General features: G+C 35.7%; 1 protein-coding gene across 3 annotated transcripts in view; it reads left to right on the forward strand.

Moving 5' to 3' along the window:
* Window positions 1-17,328, forward strand: part of LOC109106342 (zinc finger protein 236) — a 51,040-nt gene that overhangs the window by 27,501 nt on the left and 6,211 nt on the right. For all 3 annotated transcript variants that reach the window (XM_042755775.1, XM_042755777.1, XM_042755776.1), the window contains 14 exons: window positions 639-731; window positions 1,637-1,776; window positions 3,491-3,591; window positions 4,241-4,392; window positions 4,963-5,145; window positions 5,670-5,961; window positions 6,975-7,078; window positions 8,134-8,559; window positions 9,296-9,441; window positions 9,530-9,749; window positions 11,389-11,565; window positions 13,310-13,450; window positions 14,814-14,971; window positions 15,434-15,619. In XM_042755775.1, the coding sequence (XP_042611709.1) occupies window positions 639-731; window positions 1,637-1,776; window positions 3,491-3,591; window positions 4,241-4,392; window positions 4,963-5,145; window positions 5,670-5,961; window positions 6,975-7,078; window positions 8,134-8,559; window positions 9,296-9,441; window positions 9,530-9,749; window positions 11,389-11,565; window positions 13,310-13,450; window positions 14,814-14,971; window positions 15,434-15,619 (2,519 nt within the window). The remainder of the gene's footprint in view (window positions 1-638; window positions 732-1,636; window positions 1,777-3,490; window positions 3,592-4,240; window positions 4,393-4,962; window positions 5,146-5,669; window positions 5,962-6,974; window positions 7,079-8,133; window positions 8,560-9,295; window positions 9,442-9,529; window positions 9,750-11,388; window positions 11,566-13,309; window positions 13,451-14,813; window positions 14,972-15,433; window positions 15,620-17,328) is intronic.

Consider the following 17,328-nt stretch of genomic DNA (forward strand, 5'->3'; position numbering starts at 1 on the left):
CATTTTTGTAGTTAATGCATTATTGCATGCAGTTGATTTTAAGATAAGAAAAAAGGGGTTATGGGTTCATGAAACAATTTGTAAAAACAATTTGATTTACTGCTTAAATATAGACACCAGACAAATGTTGATTTTTGAAACGCATCTCACTTGCACAAAAATAGATTCAACATTGAATGAATCCATTCAATAAATGAATCAAAACTGACCAAGAAATACAATGAATTTCAACTCAATTAATTATGTAAAACAATGCAAACATGTCTTATGGACTTAATATTACTTAATATTATTATATTTAATATTAGAAGCTTAATACCAATATTAAGCAAACCCATACAAATCACCACAAATTACTTTAGTTAAAAAATCATGTGTGTCATTTGTATTCTTTAACAGCTAAAATTGTTTTGCTGCTAAAAAAAAAAAAAAAAAAAAAATTAAGACTGTTGAACTTGCTTCTCCTGTGTTCTGTTGTTCTGATATCCAGAACATTGAGGACTTTGTCTCCTTATTTCAGAACACCACAGCATGCCACTGGATCACATAGAATCATTACTTTTATTTAAATGAAAAGATGGGATTGATGGAAAAAAAAAAAACATTTAATCAAATATGAAAATGTTATTTATCCACAGAATCGTTTGTGAGTGCGCAGCATGCTCACATGGGACAGTTTGAGGCACCAGCACTGCCTCAGCCCACATTTGAACAGCCAGCTATGACGCAAGGTAACACACATGCACACGCTCCTGTAAATATACGTGTTTTGGACTGCATATGTCCATGCAGCTTCATTGAGACAAAGACTGTTCTGCCTTCAGCTTCTTGTTTTAGTCATTTATGTATGAAGACAGAAACTTAACTCTACATTTAAACTAAATATTTATTCATACACACTGACTGCAGCGGTCTTTCTTCTTGCCTTAATAAAACATTAACTTCCTGAATTGTCTCTTGGGAGAAATTAGGCAAAATGATGCTCTTCATGTTTTGTGTGATTGGCAGTTTACACGCTCAAGGGTTAATCATAAACTCTGGATTTGTTTGGTTTTGTTCAACTTTATGTAACAGGCCACAAATGTAATGGTTTGATTAAAACAGCCTCAAAAAGCTTGTGTTTTATCTGACAGACTTGAATCCTTTAGACATTTATGATATTGACATTTACACCCGATCTTAACAGCACATCTCTGCGTGCATCACTCTGTGTTGTGCATGGAGAATAAAATCAATCATTAGATTGTTGTGTGCTTGTGAGGGGGGAAAAAAGAGTGCTCTCAGCCAGGTGAAGGTGAGTTTTGTGCCTACACACTAGAGTTTATGGTGCATCAAATACGCTGCACTAAATACATTGTGCATTTATTGATACCAATAGGAATAGTTTGCTTTAAAGATGGAGAGTGAAAATCTCAAGCACAAGTGTAGGCAAGTTAAAATATAACTGTGCTAAACTTATGCGAGCCATTAGAGGGTTGGTTTAAGATATTTGTTACTAGAAAGAGAAGGCCTTATAGAAAAAAAGTTAATAGAAAATTGCAGTTAGGTGAGTTTGAGCTAAACTCTGCCAGGTAGTAGCCCTCCAGGACTAAATTTGAGAAACCCTGGTTTAAAATATATGTGTGCTCTGTTGCAGGTTTCACTATAGCTGAGGGATTTACTCAGCAGGCACATTTCTCTACAGTACAGCAGCTTCAGGACTCAAGCACATTGGAGTCACAAGCCTTGACCGCCAGCTACCACCCTCCCAACCTACTGCATGTAACACACTCCGAGGTACAAACACACCGCCCCCAAATCTACTGCACATAAAGCCAAACATATATAACAGCTGTGATTCCCAAACCTGGTTCTGCAATACCCCCATACACAATATGGAGATCTCCCTTATCTGACACACTCATTTCAGTTAAAACAGCAGTTTTTAAATAAGTGAACAGAAGTTTTCCATGTTGGGTGTTCTCTGCGACCAGGGTTGGGAATCACTGCACTAGAAAACAGAAAATTGCACACTTGTCCTCTGTTGTGCACACCAAGATCATATTCAAGATCATTCTCCTCCTCAACCACAGTTATGATCGTAGAAAACATTCTAACGTAAACTCATGTACATAGAAACTTAAAGGAAGGTCTTATAGACATTTTACATTGATTTAAACAGAACAGAATAAAAGTCAGAAAACTGACAACAATATGGATGCTGGAGACATGGGAAACAGTAGATGTGTTTTTATCTATTTATTGCTCCCTCCTCCTAATTCCTCACCTTTCTCATCTTTGCCACCCTTTTTAGCACTATATAAAAAAAAATTCCTGATTCTTTTTATGCACATGGTATTATTTTCTGTTTGTATGTTTGTTGTAGTGCCCCTTTTGATGTGGCACATAAATGTGACAAGCACTATTTGAGATAAAAATTTTTTTTAAAAAAATGCAATTTTGCATCAGCCAGGCCTTGATATTATTATATACAAGTATGAAAATATAAGAGGACTAGAAATACAAGGGAACTATTTCAAAGCCTTTTGTGAGTGAGGCACCTTCTGCTACCAGTTAGTGGCACTATGATCATGACTCACAATAGTTACATTCATATGTGACCCTGGACCACAAAACCAGTCTTAAGTGTCAATTTTTCATTATTTTGAATAAATAAGCTTTCCATTGATGTATGGTTTATTAGGATCTGACAATATTTGGCCGGGATACAACTATTTGAATATCTGGAATCTGAGGGTGCAAAAAAATCTAAATACTGAGAAAATCGCCTTTGTAGTTGTCCAAATGAATTTTTAACAATGCATATTACTAATCAAAAATTAAGTTTTGATATATTTACAGTAGGAAATTTACGAAATATCTTCATGGAACATGATCTTTACTTAATATCCTAATCATTTTTGGCATAAAAGAAAAATCGATAATTTTGACCAATACAATGTACCTCAGCAACTTAAGACTGCTTTTGTGCTTCAGGGTCACATATGATCAGCCTCCTTGACCAAACATACAGTTCAAGTTTGATCGAAATCACTCATTGCACTTAGAATATATGAGACACTTCCCGTTTTCCTTTTTTTCACCATAAATTTATTGCCTTGGGATGGTGGAAATATTCGAGATAATTAAATCAAACAAAAAAATAATTGTTAAGTTGGGTACAGAGTACCGGGCAGCTTTCCAAGAAACCTGGTATTGATTATTATTGGTTCTGTGTTGACTTACTGCTTCTCTATTGTAAGTCGCTTTGGATAAAAGCACCTGCTAAATGTAAATTAATGTAAATGTTTAATAGTATTAGCACACCATATATATCATATATTACCATCTTGACACATCCATCTACCATTGTACCACCACAGCACTTTTTTTGTCGTAAGAGTCATACAGAAAACATACATGAAATTAAAGTGAGATTAAATGTGTGTGTGTGTGTGTGTGTGTGTGTGTGTGTGTGTGTGTGTGTGTGTGTGTGTGTGTGTGTGTGTAGACGAGTGGTTTATTGCAGGAGGCGAGTCAAGGAGAGCTACAGCTGTCTATCCAGACACAAGACTTCCAGGATGAGGATGAAATCAATAAGAGAGTCTATCAGTAAGTTTACATACCTTAAGCATGAATATGTCTTGAATACAATGAATGTGTGTCTTTGTACCATTTTATAAAATAAAGCCCTGCCATTAATAAATTGTTGATAAATAAAGGAAAACAACTATTTTGTTCTTGTAAACTCCTGTTGTACAATAGTTATTCTTTTGCAATTTCTGTAAATATATTTTGCTGTATTGCAATATGTAAGTATTTCTGTGCTATAAAGAAATATGCCTGAATGTGAAAATGCAGTGTTCGATGCGCTTGATGTTTAAAAAGAAGTTAATTAGCACAGTAAGCAGCGAACAAGAACATAATGCGGTGATTGTCGCTCATTGTCTGATGCTCACATAAAGTCTGTCGCAGAGCGTGAATACTGAATTGAGTTCTTTTTCACAGTTTATTGCGCTTAAATGGGCAAGCACACACTAATGTCAGAAAGCCTGTCATGTTAACTATTCATGAAAAACAGTTGATTGAGAAAATCCCTGCAAATTTTGCACAAATCCTAACATTATTTTCACTATAAACAAAGATTTGTACTTCACTTATCCCAATATCTACTTAAACCAGAAACCTTTTCATGCTCAAAACATTATTGCTGCTACATATATTTTGTTCAGTTTGTGCAGTAATGTGTTTTGTTTCTTAGGTGCAGTATGTGTGATAAGAGCTTTAAAAAGTCCAGTCACCTAAAGCAGCATGTGCGCTCTCACACTGGAGAGAAACCTTATTGCTGTAACCTCTGTGGGAGGAGCTTTGTGTCTGCTGGAGTGCTCAAATCACACCTGAACACACACACAGGTGACATGAGCTAACAATGAAGAATACTTCTAAAGCATTTATTAATCTTAGTTAATGTTAATTTTAAAATTCCATACATTATTAAAGTTGTATCTCTTAATATTAATTAATGGACTTGAGCTAACATGAACTAACAATAAATGGTTATATTTGGTTACACTTTATTTTAAGGTGTCCTTGTTACAGTGTAATTATACATTTAAGTACTTAGTAATATTAATGAACTATATGTACTTACTATATGGTTGTTATTTTGGTTCGGGTTAGGGTTTTTATTATTTGCATGTAATTATGCATAATTAATTGTTATTATAATAGTAAGTACATGTAACGTGTAACAAGGACACCTTAAAATAAAGTGTTACCATATTATTAACTGAAACATGAATAAATAGTGTAACAAGCATATTGGTCGTTGTTGGTTAATGTTAGTTAATGCATTAACTAATGTTAAACAATGGGACCTTATTGTAAAGTGTTACCAAAAAACACATTATTTTATTATACATTCTGAAACCCTGGCCTGGTCATATAAATTTCTCCTCTGTGGCTGTTCTTCTGCTTTCTCAGGACTGAAGGCTTATAAGTGTAACATTTGTGACACCTGCTTCACCACAAACGGTAGTCTGAACCGACACATGATCATCCACTTGAACACAAAGCCCTTCAAGTGCACAGTCTGTGAGGAAAGCTTCCGTACCGTCATGCTGCGCAGGAAACACATGAAACTTCTGCATGCTGTCGGGCCCAAAGGTACTGACAAACTGAGGCAACAATTTCTGAATGAACCATCAATTTATGCTGTTATGAAAGTACTTGTGAGGGTACAGATATTGAGTTGCAATGAATTTGTGCACTCAACAGACACACCCCTTTTAAACAGTGCTTAAATCATATGGATTAAATCAGAATAGAAAATTTCTAAAAAAAATAAAATATATATAATATATATATATATATATATATATATATATATATATAATATATATAATTATAAAAATTTGATTTATTTTTGTAGATATTCCAAGATAGATGTGTGTGTGTGTGTATTTTTTTTTTTTTTTTTTTTTTTTTTTGTGAAAATATTGTTATTGTTATTTTTTAAAAAAAAAAAAAAAAGTGCAATTCATGACCCCTTCAAATAAGTTTTACAGTTATTTTAGGGTTTATGGTTGCATTGCAAATTGTAAAATATAATGGACCTTTACACAGCAAGGTTAGTAATGTGAAATCATCTTAAATCATTACTGATGTTAACATATAGTTGATGTCCATAGTTTTGGAAACTGATGAAGCCGGTGAGGAGGATGATGGGTCAGACCGCTCAGGGATGAAAAGAAACCGCAACGGTATCATCACGTTAACTGAAGAGCAGACAGCAGAGCTGGCGAAGAGGGACCCTGGGGATGATGCATCTCTATCAGAGAAGGTTCTTGCCCAGACAGCTGCTGAACGAGATCGAATCAGTGAAGTTAAAGACAAATGTGTTGAGCTCAACATAGAGCCAAAGTTTGCAAACCGTTGCCAATTCTGCCCAAAGAGCTTCAAGAAGCCCAGTGACCTAGTGAGGTAATCATCTTATATGTTACATGTTATCGTATAAACTAATATTAATTGTCTGTATGTTTTATTTTGACATTAATGCGTAGAATATTGCAAATTACATATATTGTGTTTTGTGTTGTCAACTGTTGAAAACTGCTTATGTGGTTAGTTCAGAAATCTTCATGGTTATGATGTCACACGTTACTCATAACCATGATGTTACAGAAAAAATCAAAGGTTGGTGCATCTGTGGCAGTGACGAGCTGCTAGAATGCAGCTTGGTCATGTGTAAAATGATAATACATGTTAAAATGATGTACACAAACAACTAACTATAACCAGTTTAACATAGAGTTTAACTAATGGCCTGTAAAAGTGTGGGAACAAAATGTTTTATTGGAAGTGAATGGGGATTACTGATGAAACATCTCATGGAAATGTGTTCGACTTGTGCTTTTCAATGGTGAAAGGGAGAATTATGTTGTGTTTTGTGCACAAGTTGCTTTGGAGAAAAGATGTGCTAAATAGGGGTGGGACAAAATATTGATAGGGCGATATATTGTTTTCCTTCTTATTTTAATGAATAAAATAAGGCTCTCTAAATTGTTTTACAGTCAACACATGAATGAGGGAAATGTAAACATAAGTTAACTAGCCTAAGAAAAAGAGGTTTTTAATGGGATGGCGGACAGCAAAGTCTGGACCCACTTTGGCTTTTGTACCATTGATGGAACAAACAAAATCGACAGAGTATGCGATTTGCAAGAACCGCATTATTTGCATGTGCTTTGCTGGTTAAACATTTAATTTGCATGCTGTTCTGCCAAGCGTTGTTTTTGAGCACATACTCCTAAAGCACGCACTAAAAAGCCTTTCAAACTGCACCTGATTACTGGACTGAGTTATCTTTTCCCGTCTGATTGTCAAAAAATGTACGAAAAATGTGCAGACTAAAGCGACAGCAGACTAATTTTACTAAACATGTTGCCGCTTGTCATTAAAGGAATAGTTCACCCAAGCTTTCTTTCATTTTTCAGACACATCCGGATACATACAGGCGAGAAACCGTACAAGTGTGATGAGTGTGCAAAGTGTTTCACAGTGAAATCCACATTGGACTGCCATATTAAGACGCACTCAGGTGAGTTGTATATAGGAATATAGTTCTGTGTAAATCATGTGTTTATATTTTGTAGTGGAGTCAGTTATCACTATTACTCCTATTTGGTGTTGGCTGTTTTGTACAAATCACCCAAAGTTTTAAACTCATAAAAGCATTTGACTTGAAAGTTACACACTGAATTAAAACTGATATTGCATTTTCTGGTAAAACATTATATCTATTATATTTATTTTATTAACTTTAAAAAAAGAGTCATTTATTACATATATGATTACTTTCCTTAGTGTATTTTTACCTGGTGGATGATAAAACTGAAAAAAAAAAAAAAAATCCCCTAGACTTAAAATGATGGAGAATAGAGATCTCATCGTGACTACCTAGTCCTCCTTTTGTATTAATATGCGTTTTTTTTTTTGTTTTTTTGCCACTTTGAATACCATGCTTTTTGCCAAAAGTCAAGACTATAAAAAAAAAAAAAGTAAAAACAGACCACCTCTATTTATAGCTTGTCAGAGACTAAAAAATATAATAATTATAAGAAATTCCTCTTATTGTGTTAGGGATCAATTTTATTGTAATTTTACTTAGATTTTTATTAGTAATTATTGTTTTATTATAAAATTATTGACACAGACACAATTTTTTTTTTCTAGGAATACCTGAAATGACTTTGCAAACTGAAGTGCAAATAACTTAATGTAAGGAACAATTAAAGACGGGCCATTGAATTATTAGAAAATAATGCACACCCGAGGTGGTGATGTGCCTCGGGCGTGTATTATTTACTTTCTAATAATTGAACAGACTAGCAATTGAAATCCAGAAAACTAACAACCAAAAACATCATTTCAACATTTTCTCAAAAACATTCAATTCTTCTTGGATGAATCAGAAGATGGGTCTACAATTTCTACTTAAATTTGAGTCTTAAATTTCATGCATTTAATATTTTGACAAGCTACAATAAAGTTTTTTTGTGTGTTATGTTTTTCTGATGCATTGATGTTTAAAGCCACCAACATCCTTGTTGTATTTAAGGCTCTTAAAAGTTTCATGTGCATGTTTCTGTGCAGGGCAGAAGCTGTTCAGCTGTCACATGTGCAACACATCCTTCTCCACGAAGGGCAGTCTCAAGGTCCACATGCGTTTGCACACTGGCTCCAAACCCTTTAAGTGCCCTCACTGTGATCTCCGCTTCCGGACATCTGGTCACCGCAAGACCCACATCCAGGGTCACATCCGGCCCTCTGACCGGAAGGCCAAGCGGAGCTCCAGCACTGAGCCCCAAAGCTCAGGAAGACAAGAAGTCCAAAGTGTTCCTCAGACTCAGCATCCCTCCCAAGCTGTGGACACTCAGCCTTCTGTGGGATTATTACAGACTGCCACAACAGATCCTAACATTTACATCCCAGGAAACTCAGTGCTCGCAGGCCAATATGACCCCAGTCTGCTGCAGCAAGGGCTGGTAGGGCAAGCTATACTGCCTGCTACTGTGTCAGGTAGTTACAAACTTTACAAACATTGTATGTTCGTTCACACTGCAAGCCAAAGTCAAGTCAAATGTATTTATTATTATTTTTTCATAAGGTTGTTCTCACAACCTTGTAAATGTTGCTCATATTGGACACTGGTCTGAAAAGCCCATGCTTGTAAACTGGTTTGCATTTGTATATCAACCGACCCTGACATATCACTGACATAACGTCATCATCCAACTTACTTATGTCATTTAGTATATCATAGAACAGTTTCTTTAGAAACATTTTGTCTCACGTAATGTGTGAATGAACAGCTCCAAATTCAGAACTAGTCTCAAACAATACATCCAGAGACATCACAGAGGCATCACAATTGCTTTAACTTTGAGTATCGCATTTAGTAGATTTATTATTACCATGCATTTGGAAAATCATATTGTGGTGCACTTTTTTTTTTTTGGCTGCTTTTCAGATGTCTCTGTTATTTGCTACAACCAGTCATGGAGTACTCGACAAAGTGGTTAATTCAGTTAATTTAGCTATATTAAATAAATGAGACATCCAAAATGTGCCCTGCCTTCTTTTAGAAAATGATGAGAAAATTGAAAAAAATATCTTCATTTGTGTCCCAAAGATGAATGAAGGTCTTGTAGGTTTGGATGAATTAATTTTGCTCTCTCTCTCTCTCTCTCTCTCTCTCTCTCTCTCTCTCTCTCTCTCTTACACTCTCTCTCTCCCCCCCCCCATCCTGGCCCAGCTGGTGGGGATCTGACTGTGTCTTTGACAGAGGGTCTCGCTACACTCGAAGGCATTCACTTGCAGCTCACACCTACAAACCTGGTGTGTCCAAATGTGCAGATCTCTGGGATTGACCCCAGCAACATCAACAACATCACTTTGCAGGTAACACTCAACTAAAGAGACTCCGATTAGTTACTGTTATTTAGTTAGTTACTAGATGATGCAGTAATGTTTGTTTGTCTCTGTTTAGATCGACCCCAGTATTCTGCAGCACGGCAGTTTGCTGTCTCACTCTCTGACGACTGACTCAGGTCTGACGCCGCACACAACAGCTCACCTCATGACTGCCGGAGATGCTTCGGTTCCTGCTAATGTAGTCATTCACCCTCTGGGTGGCCTCTCGCTGCAACCTCCACCTGCCTCAGCCAGCGTCACCATCAGTAACCTGACAAATGAGCAGGATAATGCCAGTGTGTCTCTTTGTCCATATTTTGCCTATTTTTTTTTTATTATATATTTTTTTACTTTTCCATTGTCCCTCCTTCTCTTTTACATTAGGTTCCTCTCTCAGCCATGCCCAGGTCCTATTTCACATACAAAAAATTAAAATTATTAACATACTGCTTATTTATCCGTAAAGGTGCTGTATGTAAGATTGACCCCGAGTGGTTGAACTAGGTATTGCAGTCCAAATTCAAAATATTGGAGAGGGTTATTTTCACCCGGCACCTCCTCCTCAGACGCAGGTTGCCAGATTGACGACACAAACAGGAACGAGCGCACTTGACGATGAATGAAATTAAATACGCTGATTTCCGCCAACTGGCAACCCAGGATGCTGTAATACAATTAGGTAAACTGGCAGTGGGTGGGTTTCACAAACCAAAACAACTTAAAGACATTCCGGAACGCACATTTTCAAAGGAGAATAACTGACCTTAGCATTGTTTTTCAGATAAACATGTATGTTAACTTAGCATGTTACTTAAATATCTGCAAACATATTATGGTATTTTTATGCTTTAGCAGAGTCAAAATCTTACAGTCAGCACCTTTAAGGAAATAATGCCTATTTTAGTGTTATAAATCCACTTTCCAAAAATTATATTATTATAGTAGGTGAAAGATGTTAATTATTAGTTTAAATCTCATTGTATTCCTGCCATTTAACTGGAATACAGTAAAAAGAATTCTCACCATTAACAATAATTGGGAATTCTCAAACACTCAAAAGGACACATTACAGTAAAATAACTTAAAATTCATCAAGTGGCAAGTGCAAAGCAAGGCAAGGCAGTGTTTCAAAAAGGCTCATAAGCCATGAGTTTAACGTGGGTTGACATAACTGAGATGGTGAGAGATGCTTTCAACTTACATTTCACTCTTGTATATTTTCATAGCATTATGAATTGACAATCATGTGCTTATATTCATTTTTACAAAACAAAAAAGTTGGTTTTAAAGGGTTCACCTAAAAATTAGGCTTATATTGGGATGCTAAAACACCAACCTGAGAGCTAACTCTGACTTTACAACTTAAATGCTGCTAAATGTTAAATGTCAGTTGTTAAATGTGACCCTGGACCACAAAACCAGTCATTTTCGAGTCAATTTTTCGAAATTAAGATTTACACATCATCTGAAAGCTGACTAAATAAGCTTTCCATTGATGTATGGTTTGTTAGGATAGGACAATATATACAACTATTTGACTGAGATACAACTATTTGAAAATCTGGAATCTGAGGGTGCAAAAAAAAATCAAACTATTGAGAAAATCGCTTTTAAAGTTGTCCAAATGAAGTTCTTAGCAATGCATATAACTAATCAAAAATTGAGTTTTAATATATTTACAGTAGGGAATTTACAAAATATCTTCATGGAACATGATCTTTACTTAATATCCTTATGATTTTTGGCATGAAAGAAAAATCAATCATTTTGACCCATAGAGTGTATTTTTGGCTATTGCTACAGATATACCCCAGCGACTTAATATTGGTTTTGTGCTCCAGAGTCACAAATCAGGGTCATTTTATTCAAGAGGATATTTTGAGTTCTTTGGCCAGATGTAACTTATGTCTTGTATGAATATGTTTGTCTTGTCAGGTTCTCAGGAGCTGTCACAGGTGTCTAATGCTGCAGGTCTTGTAAGCGGTGGCAACAGTGCTCCAGAAATCACACTGACTATTAATAATTCCAGTCTGACACAAGCTTTAGTACAGACCAGTGCTGCTGCATCTACACCTGTCACCAGTACACGGGAGATCACACTCACTATAGCAGGTACCCTCGCAAACTATACAGACACACACTACTGCACTTGCTGTTGATTCTGCTGCTCGGGTTTAACACCCCAATAAACACACCCAAAAGGTGACACTGCATTACACTATGTTTTCCACTTGCAATTTTGATGCAGTTGTGTGCTAAATCATTAATGAGTTGTTTTTTAGGAAGGTACTTTTTGAAGTTGTAAAAATGCTCCAAAGAGATATATATATAAATACAGTAGAAAAAAAAGTAATATAAAATTACAAAATAATGTAATTTATTTCTGTGATGCAAAGCTGAATTTTCAGCATCATTACTCCAGTCTTCAGTGTCACATGATCCTTCAGAAATCATTCTAATATGCTGAATTAGTGCTCAAGAACCATTTCTTATTATTATAAATGAGGAAAACTATTTTTTTCCGGTTAATATTTTAGTGATACACTAACATTCAAGTTTTTTAAAGAAATGTATACATTAAGTCAGCAAGGACACATTAAATTGATCAAAAGTTACAGTTGGGACATTTATAATGCTACAAAAGATTTCTATTTCAAATAAATGCTGTTCTTTTGAACTTTGTATTCATTAAAGAATTCTGAAAAAAAGGATAATGATTTCCACAAAAATACTAAGCAGGAAAGAATGGTTTCATCATTGATAATACGAAAAACCATTATTAATAATTAGGACCAATAATAATAATTGATAATAATTGAAAACCAAATAAGCATAATAGAATAATTTCTGAAAGATCAGTGTGGCACTGAAGACTGGAGTAATGGCTGCTGAAAATTCAGTTTTGCCATCACAGGAATAGGTAACATTTATAATATATATGTTATAATGTATATATTTTAATCATTATTGATCACTTAAATTTGTTCATTTAAGTTTTAAATGTAAGCCTTTATGTTGCAAAACATGAAATAAACTATATTCAAGGTCAGGTCCTGCCTCTGAAAAAACTTTTTAAAAAATATTTAGTAGTACCAGTTATAGGTAATAATATGCATAAAAATAAAATCACATATGTATAAATATACCAGACAATACCAGTATATCAAAGATTTATCTCTAGAAATATAACAGGTGTGCTATTAGGTGATGGAGATGCTGAAAGAGTCTTCACCATCACATAGCTTAAGAGACATCTTTACTGCTGCTTGTCATTATTTTGACGTGTTGTATTATGATTTTTGTGATGGGGCGTGATGTCATTTGTGTCCCAAATTAACTCATTTAATTAGCCTTCACTCAGCAGTCCAAGTTTAGAAATATGCAATGATGTGTTTGTAGTGCATACACACTAAACGAGAGAGAAAGAATGATCAGAGAAAAAGATTTCAAATTATTGATTTAACTTGTTCATCTGTGTGGATTAATTAATTCATTTAACCTTTCTATAATTTCTATAAACATTCTATAGTGAATAAATGTTTGCTGGATTTTCTCTGCATTATGAAATTTGCAGTAATTATTAAAATAGTGTCCGGTTAAGATCAAACTTAAATAAAGATTCTGTTCAAATTAACTTAATTTGGTTGCTTGTTTCTGAAGTTGGGATTCCAAAGGCCCTGATATACTTTTGGTGAAATTCTTTTTTGTCCTTTGCTTAGGAGTAAAAAGAAGTTTGATATGCAAACAGTGGTATATTTTTATTGAATATTACAAAACTTTTTTTTTTTCTTCAGGTGTTTTTGCATAGCCATGTCAAAGCAAACACTAATCTCTTCATTTATCTGTTCTTTGACAGGTCAGGACCTGTTACCCCAGCACTGTCCAACCTCTACTTCAAATATGAACACTGAGATCAGACTTGCTTCAGGCAGCAACAGTCTGACGTTAAGCAATGAGCAGCTGCTTCCTCAGAGTCCTCCTCCTTCAGCTATGACTGGTGAGAGCTGAATAATAATTTAAAAAAAAAATAGTTTTGAGGCTCCAGTCCGAATCCTGGTCTGGCAAAAACCATCAATTCATGTTTTTAGACCTTGGCTGGTGAGGAGGGTTAATAACTGGACCTCAGGGTATTTTACTGGAAGACCCATGATGTAGAGTAATGTGCTCGTGTAGGTTTTCTGTAGGGCTAATAGTTCATGGGATAAAAGGTGCATTTGATTTTATTCTTCTCTTAACCACTAGATGGCACAAAAAGTCCCTGCAGCACTTGCCTAAACATCTGTTTCACTTTGAATGTAGAAATGTACAATTTGTCGTTATAATAAATAGCTGGCTGACTTTTCCATGTGTTGACGTGACATGGTTAGATACAAATGGTCAATATCATTTATTAAGGTGGGTGTCTATCTTATGGATGATTACCTTATTTATAATGAGACCATTTAAACATATTATTTTCATCGAATCATAAAATATAGGTATCGTTACTACTGTAAAGCCAAATTAAATTATTTGGGGATGTCCTTTAATCAGTGTAAGAACCTTTAAGAATCTGTTTTTTAATTACATTAAAATAGTAGAACAAATTTAAATTATTTGTTTTTTCAAAACGGAATATGGGACAAACTGTACTTAGGTGATTGTTTCGAACAAGTATTAATTTAGGAATTATATTTAAAAAAAAAAATACTGATAGATATTACTGAGGGTATTTTGCTTTTAACCCAAGTGGGAAGTGAAAGGGCTCCCTTACCCCTTAAATACATTTGTTATTTTTAAACAAATCAGACATTTTCTGTCACACTTAAATAAAAGTTCACTTCAATCATACACTATGGAAGCGGTAAAAAAGAAAGCAGATTTTTCTTAAAGGGATACTCCACCCCAAAATTTTGTCATTAATCACTAGTGGTTTGACTGCATACATACTGAATATAGATATAGTTGTGAATAGGCTGTTAATTGCATTTTCTGTCTACTTTACTGCAGGAAATCTTACTAACTACGCAAGTAGACTAACTAGACAGCATGTGGTTGTACATGATTATTGTGTACACTTTCTGTTACAGTGTATTTCTGTGATGGTAATAGAAACCTCAGTTAAGGGTTTGAATAGATGCATATGCCATAAAGCCGAATGCTTAATGAATAAGTATCTACATTCATGTTGCCAGTTTTGTGACTAACTTACTCAAGCAAGATTGTCTTCACCATGACCGTAGTTGACCTGAAAATTGTCCATAGGAGAAAATTGACTGAATTGAATTGAGCACAGTTCTCAGTGAGGATGTTTAGAATGACATATGTCCATATTTTCTAGATCCAATTGTTTAGTTGTGTCTCTTATATCTTCCCATCAGTCAATGCACTGGCACCCATCACCTCCCTATCCCAGACAGGCATGTCAGCTCAGAGCCTGGTAATGTCAACAGCAGGTATGGTCAGCGATGGCAGCGTGACTCTGACTCTAGCGGACACACAGATACTGGATACGGTTTCTCTCAACCTGAACACACAGGTAAATGCACACAAGTGATAAATGCTTTTAACAGATTTATCACTTGTCACAGAGCACATGCCATGTTATTCTCTATCAGAGAATTAACTCAAACTCAAATTTTTGGAATCCCTGCTCAGTTGCTATGAATCAACAACATTTTCCCTTTGTCAGTGGGTGATTCTTGCGTTTGAAAGCTGTACTCAAAGTCTCTTTCCAACCCGAAAAAAATGTGATTTTTCTATCAGTAATCACACATATCACAATATAATAATCCAATCTCTAAAGGTAATTTAAAGCCATGTGTATTGTGAAAAGCGCTATATAAATAAACTTAAAATCTGAAATATCGGAATGTCATTCATGGGTTTTAAAATCATCAAAAAATATCTTGTACAATGTTTATTCAAGTGAAGTTGATGTCTACATTTCTCAGCTGTTTTTTGTGCGATAGTCATTTATTCAATTCATTTATGCACACAGATCATAGATAACCAGACGGAGGAGAAGGAAGCAGAGACACAGCAAAAGCACCAGTGTTACTACTGCAGTCAGGTGCTGCTGACAGCAAATGCTCTCCGAAGACACTGCAGACAGGCTCATGGAAAGGACCGCTGCCATGTATGCCGTGTCTGTAATAAAGCTTTCAAACGAGCTACACACCTCAAGGTATCATCCTCATGTAGTACACATCTTTGCAGTGTTGAGTAGCTCTTCTCTGTGCTGCCACACAGTCCGTGACATGTCCACTGGAAAAGATGCAATATCTGCAGTTCAAACTATGAATGTTGAAAATTCTTGGGCCAATCATCCTTATTGTTGGGCCACTACAGACATATAGTAGCTCTTCCAGACCAGTCATTAAAATCTCCATTTCGACATTTTAATTATTAACCTGAATGGAGGAAATGGTCATTTTGACTGTTGAGCTGTTATCCTATAGCCATTTTCTGATATGTTCAGGTCATCAACCTTTAGTTGATCTTTTAGTAGCTCATCAACTTGCACATTATTACTGTATTCTCAGTTCTTTCCCATAGATAGACAATAGAAACTATGGACTTGTGTCACCTGAGAATTACAGCCCAATGAGACAGAAAGTCATGTTTAACAACAGTACATAATAAGTAAATTTACATTCTTTTCACATTTTGTTATGCTGGTGCCTTATGTTAAAATTCTTTAAATTACTTTTTGTTCCACATCAATCTACACTCCATACACCATAATGCCAAAGCAAATAACAGGTTTTTAACATCTTTGCAAATTTGTTGAGAATAAAAAAACTTAAATGATTCCATTTATTAATACCCTTATCTGGAACAGTTGAAATTTAGCTCAGGAGCATTCATGTCGCTTGTAGATGTTACGACACTTCGAGTGAAGTTAACCTGTGGCAAATTCAATTAAAAGGAAATGATTTGGAAAGGCACACACCTTTCAATTAAAGTTCTAACAGCTGAAAAAAATGTGTATCAGAGCAAAAACCAAGCCTTGAGGTCAAAAGAACTGCCTGTAGAGCTCAAAACAGGATTGCATCAAGCCACACATCTGGGGAAGAGTTCAGAAAAAATTCTGCTGCACTGAAGGTTGTAGTCTCCATTACTCTTAGTGGAAGAAGTTTGAAACAACCAGGACTCTTCCTAAACCTGGCCTGCTGGCCAAACTGAGCAATCGATGGAGAAGAGATTTGGTTAGACTGGTGACAAAGAACCTGATGGCCACTCTAGTTGAGCTCTATGATCATATGTGGAGATAGGAGAAACCTACAGAAGGACAAACATCACTGCAACACTCCACCAATCTGGTCTTTATGGTGGTGTGGCCAATCTCAGTCCTCTCCTCAGTGAAGACACATGAAAACACACTTGGAATTTGCAAAAAAGCACCTAAAGAACACTCAGATTGTGAGAAACAAGATTCTCTGGTCTGAAGAACCGCAATTCCAAGCATCATGTTTGAAGGAAACCAGGCACTGCTCATCACCTGCAGAGTAGCATCCCAAAAGTAAAGTGTGCTGCTAGCAGCCTCATGCTGTGGGGCTGTTTTTCAGCAACAGGGTCTGAGGAACTCGTCAGAGTAGAAGAAAAACACAGTGCACCAAAGTATTGAGATAGCCTTAATGAAAACCCAGTCCAGAGCATTCAGAAGCTCAGACTGGGCAGAAAGTTCACCTTCCAACAGGACATTGACCCTAAACACACAGTAAGTGTGGCTTATAGACAACTCTATGAATGTCCTTGAGTGGTCCAACCAGAGCCTGGGATTAAACCCAATCAAATGTTTCTGGAGAAACCTGAAAATGTGCATCTGCCTCCATCCAACCTGACAGAGTTTGAGAGGTGAAGAGGTGAGGACAAGAATGGAAGATAATTGCC

This window comes from Cyprinus carpio, unplaced genomic scaffold, assembly GCF_018340385.1.
Source record: "Cyprinus carpio isolate SPL01 unplaced genomic scaffold, ASM1834038v1 S000006746, whole genome shotgun sequence".
NCBI lineage: Eukaryota > Metazoa > Chordata > Actinopteri > Cypriniformes > Cyprinidae > Cyprinus > Cyprinus carpio.